General features: G+C 47.5%; 1 protein-coding gene across 8 annotated transcripts in view; it reads left to right on the top strand.

The window, feature by feature from the left end:
- The window catches only part of UNC13B (unc-13 homolog B), a 267,593-nt gene that overhangs the window by 51,531 nt on the left and 194,799 nt on the right, over nt 1-21,263 (top strand). For all 8 annotated transcript variants that reach the window (XM_053291916.1, XM_053291917.1, XM_053291914.1 and 5 more), the window contains one exon: nt 10,365-10,488. In XM_053291916.1, the coding sequence (XP_053147891.1) occupies nt 10,365-10,488 (124 nt within the window). The remainder of the gene's footprint in view (nt 1-10,364; nt 10,489-21,263) is intronic.

Here is a 21,263-nt window from a genome sequence, read left to right as displayed (position 1 = left end):
ATAAACGCTATAGAAAGGACAGGGAGGGGCGCCTTGGAGGTGGAGTAGCACTGTATGTTAAAGAAGGGATAGAATCTCACAAGCTAGAAAACCTAGGTGGACTGGAGTCCTCCACAGAAACCTTGTGGGTGACAATACAAGGCCTGAAAGGGAACGTGCTACTGGGGACGTGCTATCGCCCTCCGGATCAAAACGCTGACAGTGCCTGGGCGTTGCAGCAGGAAATCAGGGAGGCATCAAGGAGAGGCAGGGCTGTAATAATGGGTGACTTCAATTACCCACACCTAGACTGGGTAAATTCACAGTCAGGTCATGACAAAGAGGTCAGATTTCTAGATATGCTAAATGACTGTGCCCTAGAACAGTTGGTCTTGGAACCAACCAGAGAGAAGGGGACCTTGGACTTAATTCTGAGTGGCACCCAGGACCTGGTGCGTGATGTTGGGGTCATCGACCCCTTAGGGAACAGTGACCATAGTGCGATCAAATTCAGCATACACGTGGGGAGAGAATCACCAAGGAAGTCTAACACAGACATTTTGAATTTGAGTATGGTGTAAAGAAAGCTGAAAGGGAAAATCAGGAGAGTCACTTCGCTCCAGAGTGCATGGAGTTTACTCAAAGCCACAACACTAGAAGCCCAGATTGTATACCCCAAAGGAGGAAAGGTACCACTAAGTCCAGGAGGATGCCAGCATGGCTAACGGGTACTGTCAAGGAAGCCATAAAAGGGAAGAAGACTTCCTTCCGACATTGGAAGGCCTGTCCAAATGAAGAGAACAGAAAGGAACACAAACTCTGGCAAAAGAAATGCAAGGTGACAATAAGGGAAGCAAAAAAAATAGTTTGAGGAACATTTAGCCAAAAGCATCAAGGGGAATAACAAAAACTTCTATAAATACATCAGAAGCAGGAAACCTGCCAGGGAGGCAGTTGGACCATTAGACAATGAGGGAGTGAAAGGGGTTATTAAGGAGGATATGGAGGTTGCAGAGAAGCTAAATGAGTTCTTTGCGTCCGTCTTCACGGCAGAGGATACTGAGCATATACCAGTTCCTGAACCAGGCTTTTCGGTGATGGCGGCTAAAGAACTGAGCCAGATAGAAGTGACGAGAGATGATGTTCTAAACTGTCTGGAAAAACTGAAAGCTAACAAATCACCAAGGCCGGATGGCATCCATCCAAGAGTCCTCAAAGAACTCAAATGTGAAATTGTTGACCTCCTTGCTAAAATATATAACTTATCCCTGCAATCAGGTTCTGTACCAGAGGACTGGAGAGTAGCAAATGTAACACCGATATTCAAGAAGGGATCCAGGGGGGATCTGGGAAATTACAGTCCGGTTAGCTTAATATCCGTTCCAGGCAAATTGATGGAAAGCATCCTCAAGGATACAATTGTAAAGTACATAGAAGAACAGGCCCTGCTGGGAGTAAATCAGCATGGGTTCTGCAAAGATAAATCTTGCCTGACCAACCTTTTGGAGTTCTTTGAGAGTGACAACGAGTGTGTGGATCAACGTGATCCGATTGACATAGTATACCTGGACTTCCAAAAAGCTTTTGACAAAGTTCCTCATCGACTACTCCTGAGGAAACTTAGCGGTCATGGGATAAGGGGACAAGTACATGTGTGGATTGCTAACTGGTTGAAAGACAGGAAACAGAGGGTAGGTATAAATGGAGAGTTTTCGCAATGGAGGGAAGTAAGAAGTGGGGTCCCCCAGGGATCTGTACTGGGACTGGTGCTTTTTAATTTATTCATAAATGAGCTAGAAGCAGGGGTAAGCAGCGAGGTGGTCAAATTTGCAGATGATACCAAACTCTTTCAGGTAGTGAAATCCATAACTGATTGCGAGCAGCTCCAAAAGGATGTCTCCAAACTGGGTGAGTAGGTGACAAAAGTGGCAAATGTGGTTCAGTGTTGGCAAGTGTAAAGTGATGCACATTGGGACGAAAAACCCCAACTTCAAGTATATGCTGATGGGATCAGAGCTGTCGGTGACGGACTAGGAGATGGATCTTGGGGTCGTGGTGGACAGCTCGTTGAAAGTGTTGACTCAATGTGCGGCAGCTGTGAAAAAGGCCAATTCCATGCTAGGGATCATTAGGAAGGGGATTGAAAATAAAACTGCTAATATTATAATGCGCTTATACAAAACTATAGTGCAGCCAAACCTGGAGTACTTCGTACAGTTCTGGTCACCACATCTAAAAAAGGACATTGTAGAACTGGAAAAGGTGCACAAGAGGGCAACCGAGATGATTGCGGTCAACCAAGATGATCAAAGGCCTAGAGCACCTTTCTTGTGAGGCTAGGCTACAACACCAGGGGCTATTTAGTTTAGAAAAAAGACGACTGTGGGGAGACATGATCGAGGTCTATAAAATCATGCATGGAGTGGAGAAAGTGGATAGAGAGAAATTCTTCTCCCATAACACTAGAACCAGGGGTCATCCCATGAAATTGATTGCCAGGAAATCTAGGACCAGCAAACGGAAGTACTTTTTCACACAACACATAATCAACTTATGGAATTCTCTGCCACAAGATGTGGTGACAGCCAACAACCTGGTTGGCTTTAAGAGGGGTTTGGATAACTTCATGGGGGAGAGGTCTATTGACGGCTACTAGTCGGAGGGCTGTAGGCAACCTCCAGCTTCGGGGGCGGGGTGCCTCTGGGTACCTGTTGCGGGGTAGTAACAGCAGGAGAGAGGGTATGCCCTCAACTAATGCCTGTGGCTTCCAGCAGCATCTGGTGGGCCACTGTGCGAAACGGGATGCTGGACTAGATGAGCCTTGGGCCTGATCCAGCAGGGCTGTTCTTATGTAAGGTTCCGTTCGTCTCCCTCTCCAGGCATGCCATGGTGGGGTGCCTTCAGTTCACCTCTCCCCCTCCACCTGCATGCCGCCCCAGCTGTACAACTGGAGACAGTGAAAAGGAAAGATTGGTATAGTACAGCGTGGCTTGGCGGGGTGGGGAAAAGGAAAAGGCCGCACAGGCAGCAGTGCGGTGAGACTGCGTGGCTGCTGAAAACAGCTGCGTGGGGGTCTGGAGTTTTGTGAGTGTGAGCGTGTGCACACTTCAGAGGGAACGTGGGCCGCCCTGCCTATGCTCCTCACAATACCTCATGACCGCTAAAGTTCCAGTTATGTCCCTCATGTCCTCCATGACTCCATCGGGAGCTGAGACTTCAGACACAGATACGGCGCCTAAGATACCAAAGATAACACACTCGCCTAAGTCTCTGTCCATACTGACTGCCCTGGTACAGTGTGAAACCCTGTGCCTGACACCAAGCACACCCTCTTTGGTCTCTACATCATTGGCTTCATCGACAATAACCGCACTGGTACCAGCCAATCAAGCAGCTCAATTGCCTGGACCGGATATTCAGAAGGAGGCAAAAGAAGGAAGAGGAAGATGGGAGCAGAGAGGATGAGGATGAGGAGAAGAAACAACAACAACAGCAGCAGCAACCCCCCAGCTCCAAGAAGAAGAAGAACCAACAACAACAGCAACCCCCCAGCTCACAGCCATCCTTACCAGCGGGACAGCATTTTCTTTGCATCCTCAAAAGGAAGCAGCTCTCAGGTTCCTGCACAATCCCATCTAGACCAAAGAAGGCGGCAGCTCTTCAATCGATACCAATACAGCCCCCTTCGAAATGGAAGGATCCACTGCCGTTGGTACCTAAAGAGGGAGGCTTGGACTCCAAAATTGCATCATCTGTTGATCTACTCCCATGGGACATCTCGTCACCAGCTTCTGCACAGACATCGAAGACTCTCCAGACTATCATCCCACTTGGCTTCGTTCACTGGAGTTGGAGGACCTTTCCTGGATACAAGTGAACACTTCAGTCCAAAGGAGCAGGGATGCCGCTTGACACCACCCACCAGGCCAACACCGGGACCCCAGTCAGATTTGAGAGAACGTCTTGCTCCTCGGGACTGTGAGACACTTCGCAATAGAGACTGGGCCTGAGAAAGGGACCGGTGTGCTCCTCATATGATCAACTCTATCGCTCAAGGGAACAGAGAAGGGATTGTTCTCTAGTAGACGCTCTATAATATTCAGCCTATTACTGTGATGACCTTCACCGCGAACAGGACTGAGACTGGCACACACATGATCATTATTGCTGTGAATATTATTTATTTATTTATTTAATTTCATTTTCTATCTCGTTCTTCCTCCAGGGAGCCCAGAGCGGTGTACTACATACTTAGATTTCTCCTCACAACAACCCTGTGAAGTAGGTTAGGCTGAGAGAGAAGTGGCTGTCCCAGAGTCACCCAGCTAGTTTCATGGCTGAATGGGAATTTGAACTTGGGTCTCCCGGGTCCTAGTCCAGCACTCTAACAAGAGGAGGATGGAGGCCAGAGGTGCTCTTACAGAGACCCCTACATCCTCTGTTCCAACAGATACCATGAGGCTCTCATTCTGACACAGAGTTCAGGTCCTACAAGAGGCAGGATCTCGCAGGGTCCTATGGCAGGCAACATGGCCAACATTTTTCCAGATCTAAGTCATACTCTCCTCGTTATGTAGCTAGTCCACATTGAAGCAGACAGCAGGATTCTCCAATTCATTGTACGGAAACACACTTAAAGGCTGCTGCAGCTAATCAAAAAGATAATCTTTCTCCACTTAAGAGCACCACTGCTCTACAGCAACCACCTACACAACCTGCACCGATCTGTTAGTGACTCTGGAACTTCCTCTGGACCCTCTGGTCCCAGCAGAATCGGACATCAAGGAACTCCAACAATTGGGATCAGACCAGGACAAAGAGGAGGAGGTTCCTTCCTCACATTCAGATGAGGAGGAGGTTCATTCCTCAAACTCAGAATTCTCTCAACTGGATCATCACCCCAGGATCTGTTGGGAGATTCTAAACCGAACTCTCCTCCGGAAGACCTCAAACTCTATTCTGATTATATCTTCAGGATGGCTTCTGCCTTGGGAGTAAAGTTGGACCAGCGGCAGAAAGGAGACCCAGACCCACTCTTTAGTTTCATTGATACTGATACACGTTAACCTGCTTCACTACCTATGAACAGGGGCGTAGCAAGGTTGGAGTGGGCCCAGAGACAAGATTTTAAAATGGGCCCCCCATGAAGCTCAGCTCATGAAGTAAAGAAATCTTAAATGAGGCTGAATAGTGGGAACAAAAAGCATAGTTTATATATATATAAACTATGCCCGCTTTCTGCTCTCCCCACTTTCAGTGGGGGGGGCCACTGCCTCCCCAAGGCAGTGGGCCCCCAGACAACTGTCTCTCCTTGCCCTATTATAGTTACGCCCCTGCTTATAAATACTCCTTTCTTGGAAATAGTGACGAATTATTGGAAGCAGCCATCCTCTTTACCTCATCCCACCAAATGACTCGATCGTGTACAGTCAGAGGATGACTCCTCTGCTTTTCTGCAAGAACATCCTACACCAAATTCAGTGGTGGTATAGGCTAAAATCTAGAAGTAAATCTAGAAGTAAATCCACATCTAATCCAGGAGACAGGGAAGGCAAATAACTGGACATGTTTGGCAGACCCTTATACTCAGCAGCAGCTTTACACTTGAAGTTCACAAATGATCAAGCTTACAACGTGAGATACAACCATTTCCTGTGGGAAAAGGTATCCCTGTTTCTTGATCTGTTATCACAGGACAGAAGAGACCTGGCCAAGGTATTCCGCTCAGAAACTGAACAATTGGCAAAGCAGGAACTATACCCTGCCAGGCACTCAGCTGAATGTGCAGCTAAGGCCATGGCTTTCTCTGTAGCTATTTGCAGAGATGCGTGGCTGAGATCTTCTGGGCTCACATTTGAATTATTCCTGCTCCAGAACTGAGAATATTCCCTTTGAAGGGCAAACTCTGTTTGGGGACAAGACCGATGAGACTCTGCAAGGTACAGGAGCTGAAGAGCTGCACCTCAACCTGTGAAGCAAAACAAATTGACTCACTACCAATTGTCCAGCTCTTTGTCACAGCAAATGTCCTCAGATTGCTCCTTTCGCTCTCAGCACTATTTTTCAGGCAAGAGACAACCATTCCCTTCTGGCAGATCAGCTCCTAAAAAGCAGAGAACGCCCATGTATTTCAAGAAACAATTACGCCCTCACTTACTGAACAGGCACACAACTCACTCCATACCTGTCCACTTGGAAATGTACATAGGGAACTGCCATATACTGAGTCAGACCATATCTTATATAATAACACACTGCTGGGTCAGGCACAAGGCCCATCTAGTCCAGCATCCTGTTTCCCACAGTGGCCCACCAGATGCCGCTGGGAGCCTACAGGCAGGAGTTGAGGGCATGCCCTCTCGTCTCCTGCTGTTACTCCCCTGCAACTGGCATTGAGAGGCATCGTGCCTCTGAGGCTGGAGATGGCCCACAGCCATCAGACTAATAGCCATTGACAGACCTGTCCTCTATGAATCTGTCTAAGCCCCTTTTAATGCCGTCCAAGCTGGTGGCCATCACCACATCCTATGGCAAGGAATTCCAAAGATCCCTCCCATAATCCTGGAGATGTAAGGGAAGGAACTGGAAACCTTGTGCATGCAAGCATGCAGATTCTTTCCCCAGAGCGGCTCCATCCTCTAAGGGGAATATCTTACAGTGCTAACACATGTAGTCTCCCATTCATATGCAACCAGGGTGGACCCTGCTTAGCAAAGGGGACAAGTCATTCTTGCTGACAGAGGACAAGCTCTCCTTTCATACTGTATTACTTCTGACCAATGGGCCCTAACCATAATCCGCTTAGGGAATGCCTTCAACTTCAGAGAGACCAGCCTTTCCCCGAACAATCACCTCAAATCCTACAAAAACATTCAGAGAAGTGGCCAGTGCCCTTTAACAAAAGGATGCCATAAAAAAGGTTATATTTAGCAGACTGGTTTCCAGATATTTCCATTTCTGGATGACTGGCTTAGAGCAGCAGAGTCACTGGAAGACACATCTACGGCTGTTGGAAAGACCATTGTACTCCTAGAAACTCTGGGCTTTCAGGAATTCTTGACTGCTTCCCATGAGACGAATTCAGTTTATAGGAGTAGTCTTCTACTCTATACAAGGTTGGGTTTTCCTACCAGAGACATGAATCAGGACCCTGACTGCTTCAGTGAAATGCATAGTGGCAGGAAGACCTTACAGAGCAAGAACGATTCAACATCTCCTAGGCTACATAGCAGCCACCACTATACTCGCCTTCATATGGGCCCTCTTCAGAGATGGTTTCTTGACAGTTTCTGCCCTCACAAAGGTGTGTTGGTGGGCTCACATATGGGACCTGTCTACAGGGAGTCCTTTTAATCCCCCCATTCAACGCCTCGTGATTACCAAAGATGCTTCTGAGCATTGGTGGGGAGCTCACATGGATGGTTTTCACACAAAGGGCCACTGGCATGGTCCCGAGAGGACCAACTACATAAATTACCTGGAACTGCTTGCTGTCTTCAAGGCCCTGAAAGGATTTCTTCTGCTCATCCGTGGATCAGCAGTCCTTGTCCAAACAGGCAACACATCCACCAAGGCCTACATAAATGCATAAACAGGCAAGGTGGAATGGGATCCAAAGCCTTTCTAACCTTTTGGTGGATTTGGCACAATGTCACAGAGCAGTACAACGGATCTTTCGAAGGTGGGAGGCTCCCACATTAGATGCTTTTGCTACAGCGGAGATCAGGCAGCCCCGCCATTTCTGCTTGAGGCCAGGATAGGTGGCCATTGTTTAGGAGAGGCAGTCTCCATCCCATGGTCAAGTCATTTCACTTACCTGTTCCCACCGAATCTGTTAATACCGAGAGTCTTTCTAAAGATTTGAAGGGGAAAAGCAAACTGCATACTGATTGCACCTTGCGGGCTGCGGTGACCATGGTTTCTGCACCTAAAAAAGATGGCAGTAGACTATATACACCTACCAGTTTACACTTGTCTTCTGACTCAGGCAGGCTGCTTCTCTGAAACATTTAGTCCCTTCGGCCAACGACTTGGAGGATATTAGGTCCTTCCCGTTAGACTACAGAACGTCTTCAAAGCAGCTCACAAACCTGCAATAACAAAGTCATATGGTCATAAGTAGACTTGATTCTGCAAGTCTGCAGAACACTACAAATTCAATCTTTCCCCGTTAGCAACTCAACAAATTTATTATCTGTTGCATTTGAAGAATACAGGTTTAAAGTTGGCCTTGTAAAAGGTCCATCTGGAAGTGATTGTAGCTCACATCTTTGTTCATGGACAATCCTGGTTTCGGAATGTGGACTGTTAAGCATCCCATCTTCATCGTGATGACTCAGTGACGGCCCCGGCTTGGGACCCCTTGTTAGTGCTCTCTTGCTTATTGAAGCAGGAGCCATTCAAGCCTTTGGCCACAGTGGACCACAGGCTACTTCCCTGGAAGCTTTGTTTTCTAATTGCAGTAACTTCTGCCCACAAAGTCAGCGAACTGTTGGCCCTATGGATTGACTCACCCTACCTTACCCTCCGCAAGGACAAGGTGGTGCTCAGGCCTGACACACGATTCTTATCTAAGGCTGTCTTATCTTTCCATCACTCTCAACCCCTCAGCACCTAAGGCATAGCGTTGCCTACACCTCTTGGGCGTTAGAGGAGCCTTAGCTTTTTACATACAGCTCTCGGCAACTTAGAGAACAGTCAGAATTCCTGTTTGTTTCCTACAAAGGTCAGAGGAAAGGTTGTCAGGTCACATCTCAAACTCTCTCCCGGTGGATAGTTCGTGTGATTAAACCCTGCGATAAGCTCGCCAAGAGACCACTTCTGCCTTCCATTCAGACACATTCCACCAGGGCAATGGAAACATCGACAGCCTTTGATAGGGCGGTGCTATTAGAAACCATCTGCTAGGCGACAGCTGGTTCATCCTGCACCATGTGATTGATGCCTGAGCACGCTAAGATGCTAGCTTTGGCAGAGCAGTTCTCCAGTCAGTTCTCAGCTAGAACTCTTCTCCAGGTAAGGCAGCTTGTTAGGCACCCAGAGGTGGAAAAGACAGAGACCACGCCAAAGCAGTCACGGGTTGCTTCCCTGTAACTTTGGTTCTTCCAATGGTCATGTGTACTTTTATAAGCCCTCCCATCCTCCCCACTGGGGACTCCTTCATGGCGGATTCCTGGACTGAGGAGATGAGGAGAGGTGCAGCCGCATAGAGCGGTTGGGGTCAGGGTTCCCACTAAAAGCAGGAATCAAGAAGCTTGGAGGGTTCCTGATGTGGCCTCTGCACATGCGCAAAGCCCAGAGGTGTAAAAGTCAAGATGGCCACTAGAAGAACCAAAGTCACAGGGAAGCAACCTGTGGTTTTCCACCATGGAATTGGGCCTGCAAGATTGGTTGGCTGCTGCGTCCTCCCCTAGCCCAGCTGCTTCAGGCAGGTGACTAATACAGGTAAAAAGGAAATCTTCAGTGTGCTTTTTGTTTCTCAAGGTTGTGATCCAGAAAAGGGCCCCAGAAGCTCTGCACACACGGCAGGGCTTGGAGGGTTTTAATCAGCGGCTCCTCACACCACTTCCTAGTGCTGGAACATTTTCCAATGCAGAATAGGAAAGCTGTTCTTCCGAAAAGCAGCTCATGGGCAGAGACTTCGTGGATCAGGGCCATGGGGCATGTAAATGAACTTCTCAGCTAGCCTTCCCAAAGGCAGTGCAAACCAAAGGAGTCTTCTTTTGTCAAGTTGAGTCTCCAGCTCTGAGTGCGCAAGTGGAGGCAGTTCTGCTCAAGCTGCTGAGCCTCGCCACTCGGGTGATTCTCAGCAACTCCTTACCTTGGCAGCCTTGAAAAAGTTCCGTTAATTGCAGTAACTTTTTAAAGCCCTAAAGAGCTTGGTTCAAGGTTACCCGAAAGAGTGCCTTGCCCCATATGTCCCTACTTGGGACTTAAGACCTCAAAGCCTTGCCCCAAGTGCCAAAAGAGGTGAGACGGGTGGCCTGTCCGGAGAGGGCCTTTTCAGTGGTGGCGCCCTGTTTGTGGAATAGGTTCTCTTGGCACCATCACTGTGTTCTTTAAGATGCCGAGTAAAGCCTTGCTTGCTCATCCAGGCTTCTAAAAATATTTTAAAAAGTGTTTTCAGAAATGTTTTTGTACTTTACTATAGCATTTTGTTTTTAATGTGCTTTTAATTTAGGTTTTATTCCATTGTCTACTGTTTTACTTTGTGAGCTGCCCAGAGAAAATGTTATGGGTCAGCTAATAGATAAAGCTGTTTATTATGCCTGTCAATATTTTGGACCTGCTGAGTGGGACACAAACAACGATATGAGAGAGCGAGAGAGCTGGAGGATCCGAGAAGGAAAGATGGTGAGGTTCATAATGTGCCTTTTCTTTCCCAGGAAGGTCCCGGGGAGTGGTCTACGCTGGAAGCAGAGGTCTTGATGAAGGGCCATGAAGTCTGTGGCACCAAAAACCCAACCCCTCATAAGGTTTTGCTGGATACGAGATTTGAGTTACCTTTTGGTGAGTAGAACTGAAGCCTCTGTGAAGATCAGCAACCTCTTTTTTCCTTTGGTTTCCCAGATGCTACCCCACACTATGGATGTGTTTTTAGCTGGCGGTTCCTTTCAATACTTAACTCTAATTAAATCTGGTTTTAAGATGCTGCACACAGTAGGGCTATTGTCACTCCCCAAACTACCTACCTACCTACCTACCTACCTGATTTGTTCACCACCCCAAACGTCTGTCTTTGGGAAGTTTACAACAATATAAAACAAGCTAAAACACAGAGAATAAAAACCTTAAAACAATTTAAATCCACAGTCAAATTAAAAAAAACTTGGATGAAGAGATAAGTCTTCAAGTACTTTGTAAAAGTTGTCAGAGATGGGGAAGCTCTTAATTCAGCAGGGAGCGCATTCCAGAGTCTTGAGGCAGCAACAGAGAAGGCCCGTCCCTGTGTAGTCATTAGATAAGCTGGTGGCAACTCCATACAAACCTCTCTGGCTAATCTCAACTGGTGGTTTTGTTTTATTTTTTAAACAAATGAACATGGAGAGGGTATAAATGAGGAGCACTTATTCCGAATGGCCTAGCAACCAAATAATCTTTAATCAAATTGATGCATTCCCATTAGACCTGCTGTATGCAACTGAGCTAATACAATAACATAAGGACATAAGAACAGCCCTGCTGGATCAGGCCCAAGAAGGCCCATCTAGTCCAGCATCCTGTTTCACACAATGGCCCACCAGATGCCTCTGGGGAGCACACAGGCAAGAGGTACGTGCATGTCCTCTCTCCTGCTGTTGCTCCCCTGCAACTGGTATTGAGAGGCATCCTGCCTCTGAGGCTGGAGATGGCCCACAGCCACCAGACTAGTAGCCATTGATAGACCTGTCCTTCATGAATCTGTCCAAGTCCCTTTTAAAGCCATCCAAGCTGGTGACCATCACCACATCCCATGGCAAAGAATTCCGTAGATTAATATGCATTGTGTGAAAAGGTACTTCTACTTGTCGGTCCTAAATTTCCCAACCTTCAGTTTCACGGGGTGACCCTGGTTGCTGTGAGAGAGAGAAATTTCTCTCTGTCTACTCTGTCCACTCCATGCATAATTTTATACGCTTTGATCATGTCTCCCCTTAGTTGCCTCCTTTCCAAGATAAAGAGCCCCAGATGCTGTAGCCTAGCCTCATAAGGAAGGTGCTCCAGGCCCCTGGTCATTTTGGTTGCCCTCTTCTGCACTTTTTCCAGTTCTACAATATCCTCCTTAAGATACGGTGACCAAAGCTGTATGCAGTACTCCAGATGTGGCTGCAGCATAGATTTCTATGAAGGTGTGATCATATTAGCAGTTTTATTTTCAGTCCCCTTCCTAATGATCCCTAGCATGGAATTTGCCTTTCTCACAGCTGCCGTGCACTGAGTCGACACTTTCAACCAGCTGTCCACCACGACCCCAAGATCCCTCTCCTGGTCAGTCACTGACAGCTCAGATCCCATCAGTGTATTTGTGTAGTTGGTGTTTTTTGCCCCAATGTGCATCACTTTACACTTCCTTACACTGAACCACATTTGCCATTTTGTTGCCCACTCCCCCAGTTTGGAGAGATCTTTTTGGAGTTCCTCACAATCCCTTTTGGATTTCACTATTCTAGATAGTTTAGTGTCATCTGCAAATTTGGCTACTTTGCTGGTCACCACAACTTCTAGATCGTTTATGAACAAGTTAAAGAGCACTGGTCCCAGTACCGATCCCTGGTGGACCCCACTTCCTACCTACCTCCATTGTGAAAACTGTCCATCATAACGTAGTGGTTAGAGTGTTGGACTAGAATCGGGAAGAACCGAGTTCGAATCCCCATTCAGCCATGAAACTCACTGGGTGACTCTGGGCCAGTCACATATTTCTCAGCCTAACTTACCTCACAGGGTTGTTATGAGGATAAACATAACCATGTACACTGCTCTGAGCTCATTGGAGGAAAAGCGGGATATACATGTAAAAATAAATTTAATTTAAAAAAATAAATAAAAAATTCCTATTCTCTGTTTCCTGTCCTTCAACCAGTTACCAATCCACATATGAAACTGTCCCCTTATTCCATGACTGCTAAGTTTACTCAAGTGCCTTTGGTGAGGAACTTTATCAAAAGCTTTTTGGAAGTCCAAGTATACTATGTCAACCTGATCACCCTTATCCACATGCCTGTTGACACTCTCAAAGAACTCCAAAAGGTTAGTGAGGCAAAATTTCCCTTGCAGAAGCCATGCTGATTCTCCTTCAACAAGGCCTGTTCTTTTGTATGCTTAACAATTTTGTCCTTAAGTATGCTTTCTATCAATTTACCCGGCACTGAAGTTAAGCTGACTGGCCCATAATTTCCTGGATCCCTTCTTGAAAATTGGAGTCAGATTGGCTACTTTCCAGTCCTCTGGTATAGAGCCTGATTGTAGGGACAAGTTACATATTTTTGCTAGGAGATCAGCAGTTTCACATTTGAGTTCCTTCAGAACTCTTGGGTGGATGCTATCTGGCCATGGCGATTTGTTAATTTTTAGCTTCTGAAGACAGTTTAGAACATCTTCCCTTGTCACCTCAAATTCACTCAATTCCTCAGCTATGAAACCTGAAAAACTCAATTCAGGAGAGGATATATGGTCAGTATCCTCCACCGTGAAGACAGATGCAAAGAACTCATTCAGCTTCTCTGCAATCTCTGTGTCCTCCTTAAATAATCCCTTTAACCCCCTCATCATCTAAGAGTCCAACCGCCTCCCTGGCAGGTTTTCTACTTCTGATATATTTAAAGAAGTTTTTGTTATTCTCTTTGACACTTCTAGCTATTCATTCATTCATTTATTCATTTTATTTATTGTTAAATTTATACCCTGCCTTTCAGTAAGAAAATCCCAAGGTGGCTCACAATAAAACTTAAAAACAAGATTATAAAAAAGACACTTTAAAATATTGAGCTAAAAAAAATAAAAAACAGCTAGCTGTATGCTCCTCAAACTCTCTTTTTGCATCCCTTATTGTCATCTTGCATTTCTTTTGCCGGAATTTATGTTCCTTCTTGTTCTCTTCATTTGGGCAGGACTTCCATTTCTGAAGAAAGTCTTCTTTCCTTTTATAGCTTCTCTGACTCAGCCATGGTGACATCCTCCTGAACTTGGTGGAACCTTTCCTCCTTCTTGGTAAACATTCCAACTGAGCTTCTAGTACTGTGGTTTTAAACAAGTTCCATGCTTTCTGGAGTGATTTGACCCTCTTGACTTTCCCTTTCAACTTCCTTCTTACCAGTCCCCTCACTTTTGAGAGGTTTCCTCTTCTGAAGTCCAGCACATCTGGGTTGGACTTCCTTGACAATTCTCCACTTGCTTATATGCTGAATTGTATCACACTATGGTCACTGCTACCCAGTGGTCCTTCAACTCTGACATCTTGCACCAGGTCCTGGGCACCACTCAGGATTAAATCCAAAGTTGCCATCTCTCTGGTTGGTTCCGCGACTAACTGTTCTAAGGCACTGTCATTTAGCACATCTAGAAATGTGGACTCTCTCTCATTACCTGAATGTGAATTTACCCAGTCTAGGCGTGGGTAGTTGAAGTCACCCATTATTACTGCCCTGTCTCTCTTTGATGCCTCTCTTATTTGTTTCTCCAACTCCAGGTCATTCTCAGTGCTTTGATCTGCAGGGCGATAGCATGTCCCTAGTAACACATTTTCTTTCAGCCTTGTAATGTTACATAATGATTCTGTGGGGGACTCTGGTCCACCTAGGTTTTCTAGCTTATTGGATTCTATCCCTTCTTTGATATAGGGCGCCACTCCTCCCCCAATTCTCACCTCCCTGTCCCTTCTAGAGAGTTTATATCCAGGAATAACCGTATCCCACTGGTTCTCACCATTCCACCAGGTTTCTGTTACACCTACTATATCTATGTTCTCATTAGTAACCAAGTACTCCAGCTCACCCATCTTGGCTTGGAGGCTTCTGGCATTGGTATACACCTATACGCCGGGTCCCTCGCCTGGTGCTGGCGTGTGCTTATCCTCCTTACCATCATTTGACCTATTTGGCAAGCTGTCCTGTGTTTCCTTCTGCTCAACTCCTGGCTCTACTCTGTTCCCTTCTGGTTTATCCGAAACATGTTCACTCTCACACCTTAGGGGATTTTGTCGGCCAAAGCAGATACCACCCTGTTCCGGCCAGCAATCCCCAGGCGTCATTTTAAAAGCTGCTCTGTGACCTTCTTGGTTTTTAGTGCCAGCAGTCTGGTTCCATCTTGGTTCAAGTGGCGCCCGTCCCTTTTGTACAGGCTTTGCTTGTCCCAAAATGTGTCCCAGTGCCTAACGAATCTGAACCCCTCCTCCTGGCACCACCATCTCAACCACGCATTGAGACCCCTCAGGTCCGCCTGTCTCGCTGTCCCTGCGTGTGGAACAGGTAGAACTTCAGAGAACGCTACCCTGGGGGTTCTGGACTTCAGTATGCTACCTCGCAGCCTAAATTTGGCTGCTAGGTAGGTAAATATACAGCCTATGCATTTCTAGATGACTTATGCTTGATCAGTATCTTCCAGGATTTCCCTGGACGGATAATTTTGCAAACGAGTACCTATTACAAGGAGCATAAATCCTGGATAACCTCTGGATTTCTTCTCTGAATGTGTTGCACATTGATTTCAATATAGAGATTTGTTCCAGAGTTTTGCTGTCAACAGATTCCTGTGTGTGGTGAGGGTGGAGTCTGCCAACTCTTAGCCCTTCAGAACAATGCATGTGTAAAGAAGGATCAGTTTTATCCCTAATAGCCATGACACATGGCCTCTGAAATGTGTGCCCCTCCTACAGTGCTTTTGACTTGAAAGTGAGCTGGCTAGTTGAGACCGGTTTCCCATGGGGATGCTGAGGCCGCCTGCTTCCTGTTTGCCGCTGATCAGGACATGGAGTCAGCTCCCATCTGTCCTCCGTTTCCATAATGGAATCGACTGGCTTTACTGATGACCAGGTCTGTGCCCTCGATGGGCAGTGCCCAGGGCTTCATTGGAGCTGCCAGAGTTCATGGGAATAGTTGTCAGAGGGCTGAGCTCTGCAGCCAGCCAGATTGGGTTGGAGGGCAGGAGTAGGAGGTCATCCTGACAATTGGCATGGCGGCCCCTAATGGGCTACCCATGCCTTTTGATGTGCACAGGGAGGGAGGAAGAGGCTCCAGTGCTTGGTGAACCGCCCCGTCCTGCCCACTGTGGGGAGAGCAGGACTCCTTTGGCTTCCTGCACAAGTCAGCTCTGGTGCCTTAGTTTGTCCCGTGGTGTTGGTGGCAGCTGATGTAGCCAGCAGTGCGTGTTGTCTATTCCACTTGTCTGGACCTTCAGCCTTGCACTGCTTTCCAGACCATCCAAGGGAGGACTGGCACTGACCGTCCAAATGACCATGGCATAAGAGGTTGCGAATCGGGTGTTGATGGACACCCCAGAACTAAAAGTGCAGTCCATGCCATCCTGATCTGCATATCCTAATGGCATGCACACCTTCTCCTTGGGGAGGAGCTGGGGCTTTTGGCGTAGAAGTCATACTCGGGGCCTGTAAGTGATCTTTAGGGATGTCATGGGTCTCAGCCTCTCATCTGTGTCCTCCCTTCCATTTTCAGAACACAAGATGCCATAGTTCCTCTTGTGAGATTGTTGATTACTTCCATCACCAATTCTCCCCTCGTCCCGTCCCCCCTACTGGCATATTTAGTTTCCCAGGCATCTCCTCCTGCAATAAAATGAAACTGGGAAAAGTGTACGTATGCATATGTGGGTGGATGTGAGTGTGTGGTTCATCATGCTTTCTCACAGAGTAAGGCTTTGGCTCAAGAGATTAAAAGCCCAGCCTGGAGCCTCCTTGCCTTCCAGAGTTTCTAAAGAATAGCTTTCTGTTGGAGATTGGGAGAACACAGTGACTTTGCTGTATTGTATGTTTTGTGGTGGGATGTGTGTGCTTTGCCCAGAGGCGGATGATGTGCAGAAACCTTCTGGTGGAAATGGGTCCAAGAGCCTTCTTTTATTATATTGTTGTAAACCACCCAGAGATTTGCGTTTTGGGCTGTATATAAATATGTTAATGGATGGATGGATGGATAAATTAAATGGATAAATTAAATGAATGTATGGCTGGCCGGCTGGCTGGCGGACTCCTGTGTCTTCCCTGCTTCACCTCCTCACATGCAGGGGAGGAGGCTGAGGAGGAGCTTCCCTCTTCTTCCCTCTCGGTCGGCATATCGAAGCACTTGTGGCAGGTCTCGGGCAGCTCAGGAACAAACAGGGGCCTTCAGCATGCCTTGGGATGGCGGCTTGCCAGCCAACGTCACTTCCAACCTTTCACATAGTTGAAGTTGTAGTAGTAGTAGTAGCAGCAGTAATAAATAACAACACCACCAACAAAACAAAAAAACTTTATTTCTTAGCCGCCCCATAGCAAATTGTTCTCTGGGCGGCTCACACAGAGGAGTAACACATACAATAAAAAACACATAATACATTAAATCATAACAGACAAAAAAAGGTAAAAAGAAAATACAAAATACAAGACAAAGCAGCTTAAAAACTCATTTTAAAATTAGTTAAAAATCAGATCAAATCTGAAAATCAGAATTTAAAAGGCCTGGGTGAACAAAAAGGTCTTCACCTAGTGTCTAAAAGAACCAAGTGATGAAGCCAGGTGAGCCTCACTGGGGAGGCTATTCCATAAACGGGGGGCCACCACTGAAAAGACCCTCTCCCTAGTAGCCACCTGCCTCACCTTGTTTGGGCACCCGGAGGAGGGCCTCCAAAGAAGATCTTAAAGTATGAATAGAGACCTATGAGGCAAGGCGCTCTCTCAAGTAACCCAGTCCCAAGCCATTCATTCATTCATCCATCCATCTATCCATCCATCCATTTAACATATTTATATACAGCCCAAAACACAAATTTCTGGGTGGTTTACAACAATATAATAAAAACAACAAATAAAAAGGTTTAAACATTACAATAATTTAGGATTTAAAACGTTAAAACTATTAAAAATCATCAAACTATTAAAACAGTATCTAATTAAATGCCTGATGAACAAATGTGTCTCAACTGCCTTTTTAAAAGTTGTAAGAGATGGGGAAGCTCTTACTTCAGCAGGGAGCGTGTTCCAAAGCCTCCGGGCAGCAATGGAGAAGGCCCATCCCTGAGTAGCCACCAGACGAGCTGGTGGCAACTGCAGAGGAACCTCTCCTGATGATCTTAATGGGCGGTGTGGTTCATAGCGAAGAAGACGTTCTCTTAAGTGCCCAGGGCCCAAGCTGTTTAGGGCTTTATAGGTTATAACCAAGACCTTGTATTTTGCCTGGAAACTTATCTGCAGCCAGGGTAGATCTTTTAAGATAGGAGTGATATGCTCTCCAAGATGACCCAAAGACCAGCCTGGTAAGGTCACAGTTGGTGTATCGGCAAAAGCTGATAAAAGGCTCTCCAAGCCACAGAAGCCACGTGAGCCTCTAGTGACAGTGCTGGATCGGTGAGCACCCCCAGACTGCGAACCTGGTCCTTCAGGGGGAGGGCAACTCCATCTGATTATTCACCTGGGCAGAGGAACCGCCAACCAGGAGTACTTCTCTCTTGCCTGGATTAGGCATGTGCCTGAAATGTTTTGGAGGCCATTATAAAGGCCTCCGAAACGTTTCGGCGCTGGGGTGGGTGGGGGTGGTTTCACGTGTGCCCAGGCACACACACGCTCGCTACTTCTGGCCACTTCCGGCCGATGGGGAAAACGGGGCGGCAGGGAGGAATGCTGCCGCCCCGAGAGGCTTAAAAATAACAGAGCGCCGGTGGGGGAAATGCGGCGGGAGGGGTGAGTATACCCTCCCCCGCCCTTAAAGTACCACCCCTGCCGGCACCGAAGATATCCATGCACATCCCTAGCCTGGATCGAGTCTCAGCCTGTTCACCCTCATCCAGTCCATTCAGTAATGCCAGCAGCTCGTCTGGTGGCTACTTAGGGACGGGCCTTCTTCATCCAGGCACGGATTCAGGACAGTCATGGATTCACCTGCGTCTAATGAAAAAGAGAGATACAATGGAGTGTCATCTGCATATTGATGACACCTCAAGCCAAATCTCCGGATGACCTCTCCCAGCAGTTTCATGTAGATATTAAGCAGCATAGGGAAAAGAAGGGAACCCTGCGGAACCCCAAAGCATGACTACCAAGGGGTTGTGCAGTAGTCCTCCAGTACCACCTTTTGGGAACAGACCTTGAGGTAGGAGCGGAGCCCCCTCCAAAAGTTGCCTCCCACACTCAACTCGGCCAGCCTATCCAAAAGGACATTCTGGTCAATAGTATCGAAAGTTGCTGAGAGATTTAAGAGAATTTACAGGTTATGCTCCCCTGTCTCTCTCTTTCTCTCTTTGCATAGGTCGTCTCAAAGGCAACTAAAGCAGTTTCTATTCCAAAGCAGGGCCTGAAGCGTGATTGAAATGGATCTAGATAGTCTGTTTTCTCCAAGAGTGTCTGGATCTGGTCAGCCACTACAGGCTCAAGCACCTTGCCAAGGAAGGGAATATTGGCCACACAGGCCTATAGTTGTTTACACCCTCTGGGTCCAGACTGAGTTTCTTTAGGAGTGGTCGAATAATAGCTTGCTTCAATAAAGCTGGGGCCACTCCCTCTCTCAAGGAGGCGTTTAGAACCTGCTGGCCTCTCACTCCCAGTTGCAGGGGAGCAACAGCAGAGGAGAGGGATGCCCTCACCTCCTGCTTGTGGGCTTCCCAGAGGCATCTGGTGGGCCACTGGGGGAAACAGGATGCTGGACTAGATGGGCTGCCTTGGGCAGGAGTGGAGCCAGGCTGGGGTGGCCCGTGTGAGGCCGCCGCCGTGCCCCCCTGGCCCCGCCTCCTGCATCTGATGTCAGATGCACCCAGCTAGCCATGCCCCCTCAAAAGGCAGGAAGAGCCACTCCTGGTCTCACTGCCAACGCAGCAGGGCTGATCGATCTCCCTCCCAAATGGGGTCGCGCGGCCCCGTCTGCAAAGGAGATCGGCCCACTTAAAGGCAGGGAGAGCCGTTCCGGCTGTGCTGCAAATGCAGCGCGGGCCGGTCTCTCTCCTAAATGGGGCTCCGTGGCCCTGTATGCGAGGGAGATTGATCGGCCCCGCTGCATTGGCAGCGGGACCAAGAGCAGCTCTTCCTGCCTTTAAGGCAGGGAGAGTTGCTCCAACGCGCGGGCCGATTTCAGCTCCAAACGGGGCTGCGTGGCCCCGTTTGGGACCAAAATAATGCCCCGCATCTGACGTCAGACACGGGGGACGTGTCTAGGGCTGCCTTTGTGGCCCCTGATTGGGCACGGCCAGAAGGGCTGTTCTTATGCAAAATAAAGAGAATCACCACTTTTTAAAGGTGCCTCTTTGCTCAGCAGGGAGAATGAAAAAACGCCTCGCCACTTCTTGGCCAGAAGGTGGCAGTGAGTCTGCTTTGGAGGCTCCACAGTAGAATATGCACTCTTGGGAGCACACTGAGGGGGGAAACACCAGTGGTTGAAAGATTCATTTTCAGGACCAAAGCAGGTGCAGCATAGGAGTTCTGCAGATAAGGTCTCATGATAGAGCCATAAATAGAACTCATAGGAACAGAGGAAGCTGCTAGCATATACTGAGTCAGACCCTTGATCCACCTAGCTCAGTATGGTCTTCACAGGCTGGCAGCGGCTTCTCCGAGGTTGCAGGCAGGAGTCTCTCCTCTCAGCCCTCTCTTGGAGATGCTGCCAGGGAGGGAACCTGGAACCTTCTTCTGCTCTTCCCAGAGTGGCGGCTCCATCCCCTGAGGGGAATCTCTTCCAGTGCTGCTCACACTTCTAGTCTCCCTCTCATATGCAACCAGGGCAGATCCTGCTTAGCTTAAGGGGACAAGTCATGCTTGCTACCACAAGACCAGCTCTTTTCCCATAACACCTCAACTCATGTTGGGGTGTTCTAATGGAAAGTAGCTACAAGAGTGGGCTGGTTTGGATCAGGGTCATATTGCTATGGAAGGGCAGCTATGACCCCCTCCCCAATTAAAATTGCTCCCCCTTGCAAACAGCTTGCTGCCTTATGAGGGGAAGCATGCAGGCACTTGTATATTTTCCCCTGTGGGGTAAAGAGCAGCTGGGGCTAACTCCCCTTCCCCTTGACTAATTCGCATCTACGTTGACCCCATTCCCTGTTGATACACTTGGGAGTTGTTAACTGGAATTGTCAGGAATTGAACTGTGGAATGTGCTTCACTGGTTACATACCAGTAAGGTCCTGGGTTTAACCTTTTGAAGCTTCAGGCCTGGGCGCCAGTGCCTGAGGGAACATCTTCCCCATATTCATTCATTCATTCGTTCATTCATTCGATTTTTATACCGCTGTTCCAAAATGGCTCAGGGTGGTTTACAATTAAAAACAGAAACTATTAAAACTAATAACAGTTAAAACAGAAATATAAATATGAACACTAATTAAAACACATCTTAAAAAACAAACTATCAGAACAATTAAAACCCTGAAAACCAGGTTAACATTAAAACAATTAAAACAAATTAAAAACCCTGAAAGGCCAGGCCAAACAGATGGGTTTTAAGGGCTCTCTTGAAGGTCATTAAGGAGTTAAGACTATGAATTTCTGCCGGGAGTGCATTCATCAGCCCAGGAGCAGCTACAGAGAAGGCCCGCCTCTGAGTCGCCACCAAACGAACCGGTGGCAACTGGAGACGGACCTCCCCAGATGACCTTAATGTGCGGTGGGGATC

This window comes from Hemicordylus capensis, chromosome 2 (genome assembly GCF_027244095.1).
Source record: "Hemicordylus capensis ecotype Gifberg chromosome 2, rHemCap1.1.pri, whole genome shotgun sequence".
NCBI lineage: Eukaryota > Metazoa > Chordata > Lepidosauria > Squamata > Cordylidae > Hemicordylus > Hemicordylus capensis.
The sequence above is the reverse complement of the archived record's forward strand: the minus strand, read 5'-3'. Positions and strand labels throughout refer to the sequence as shown.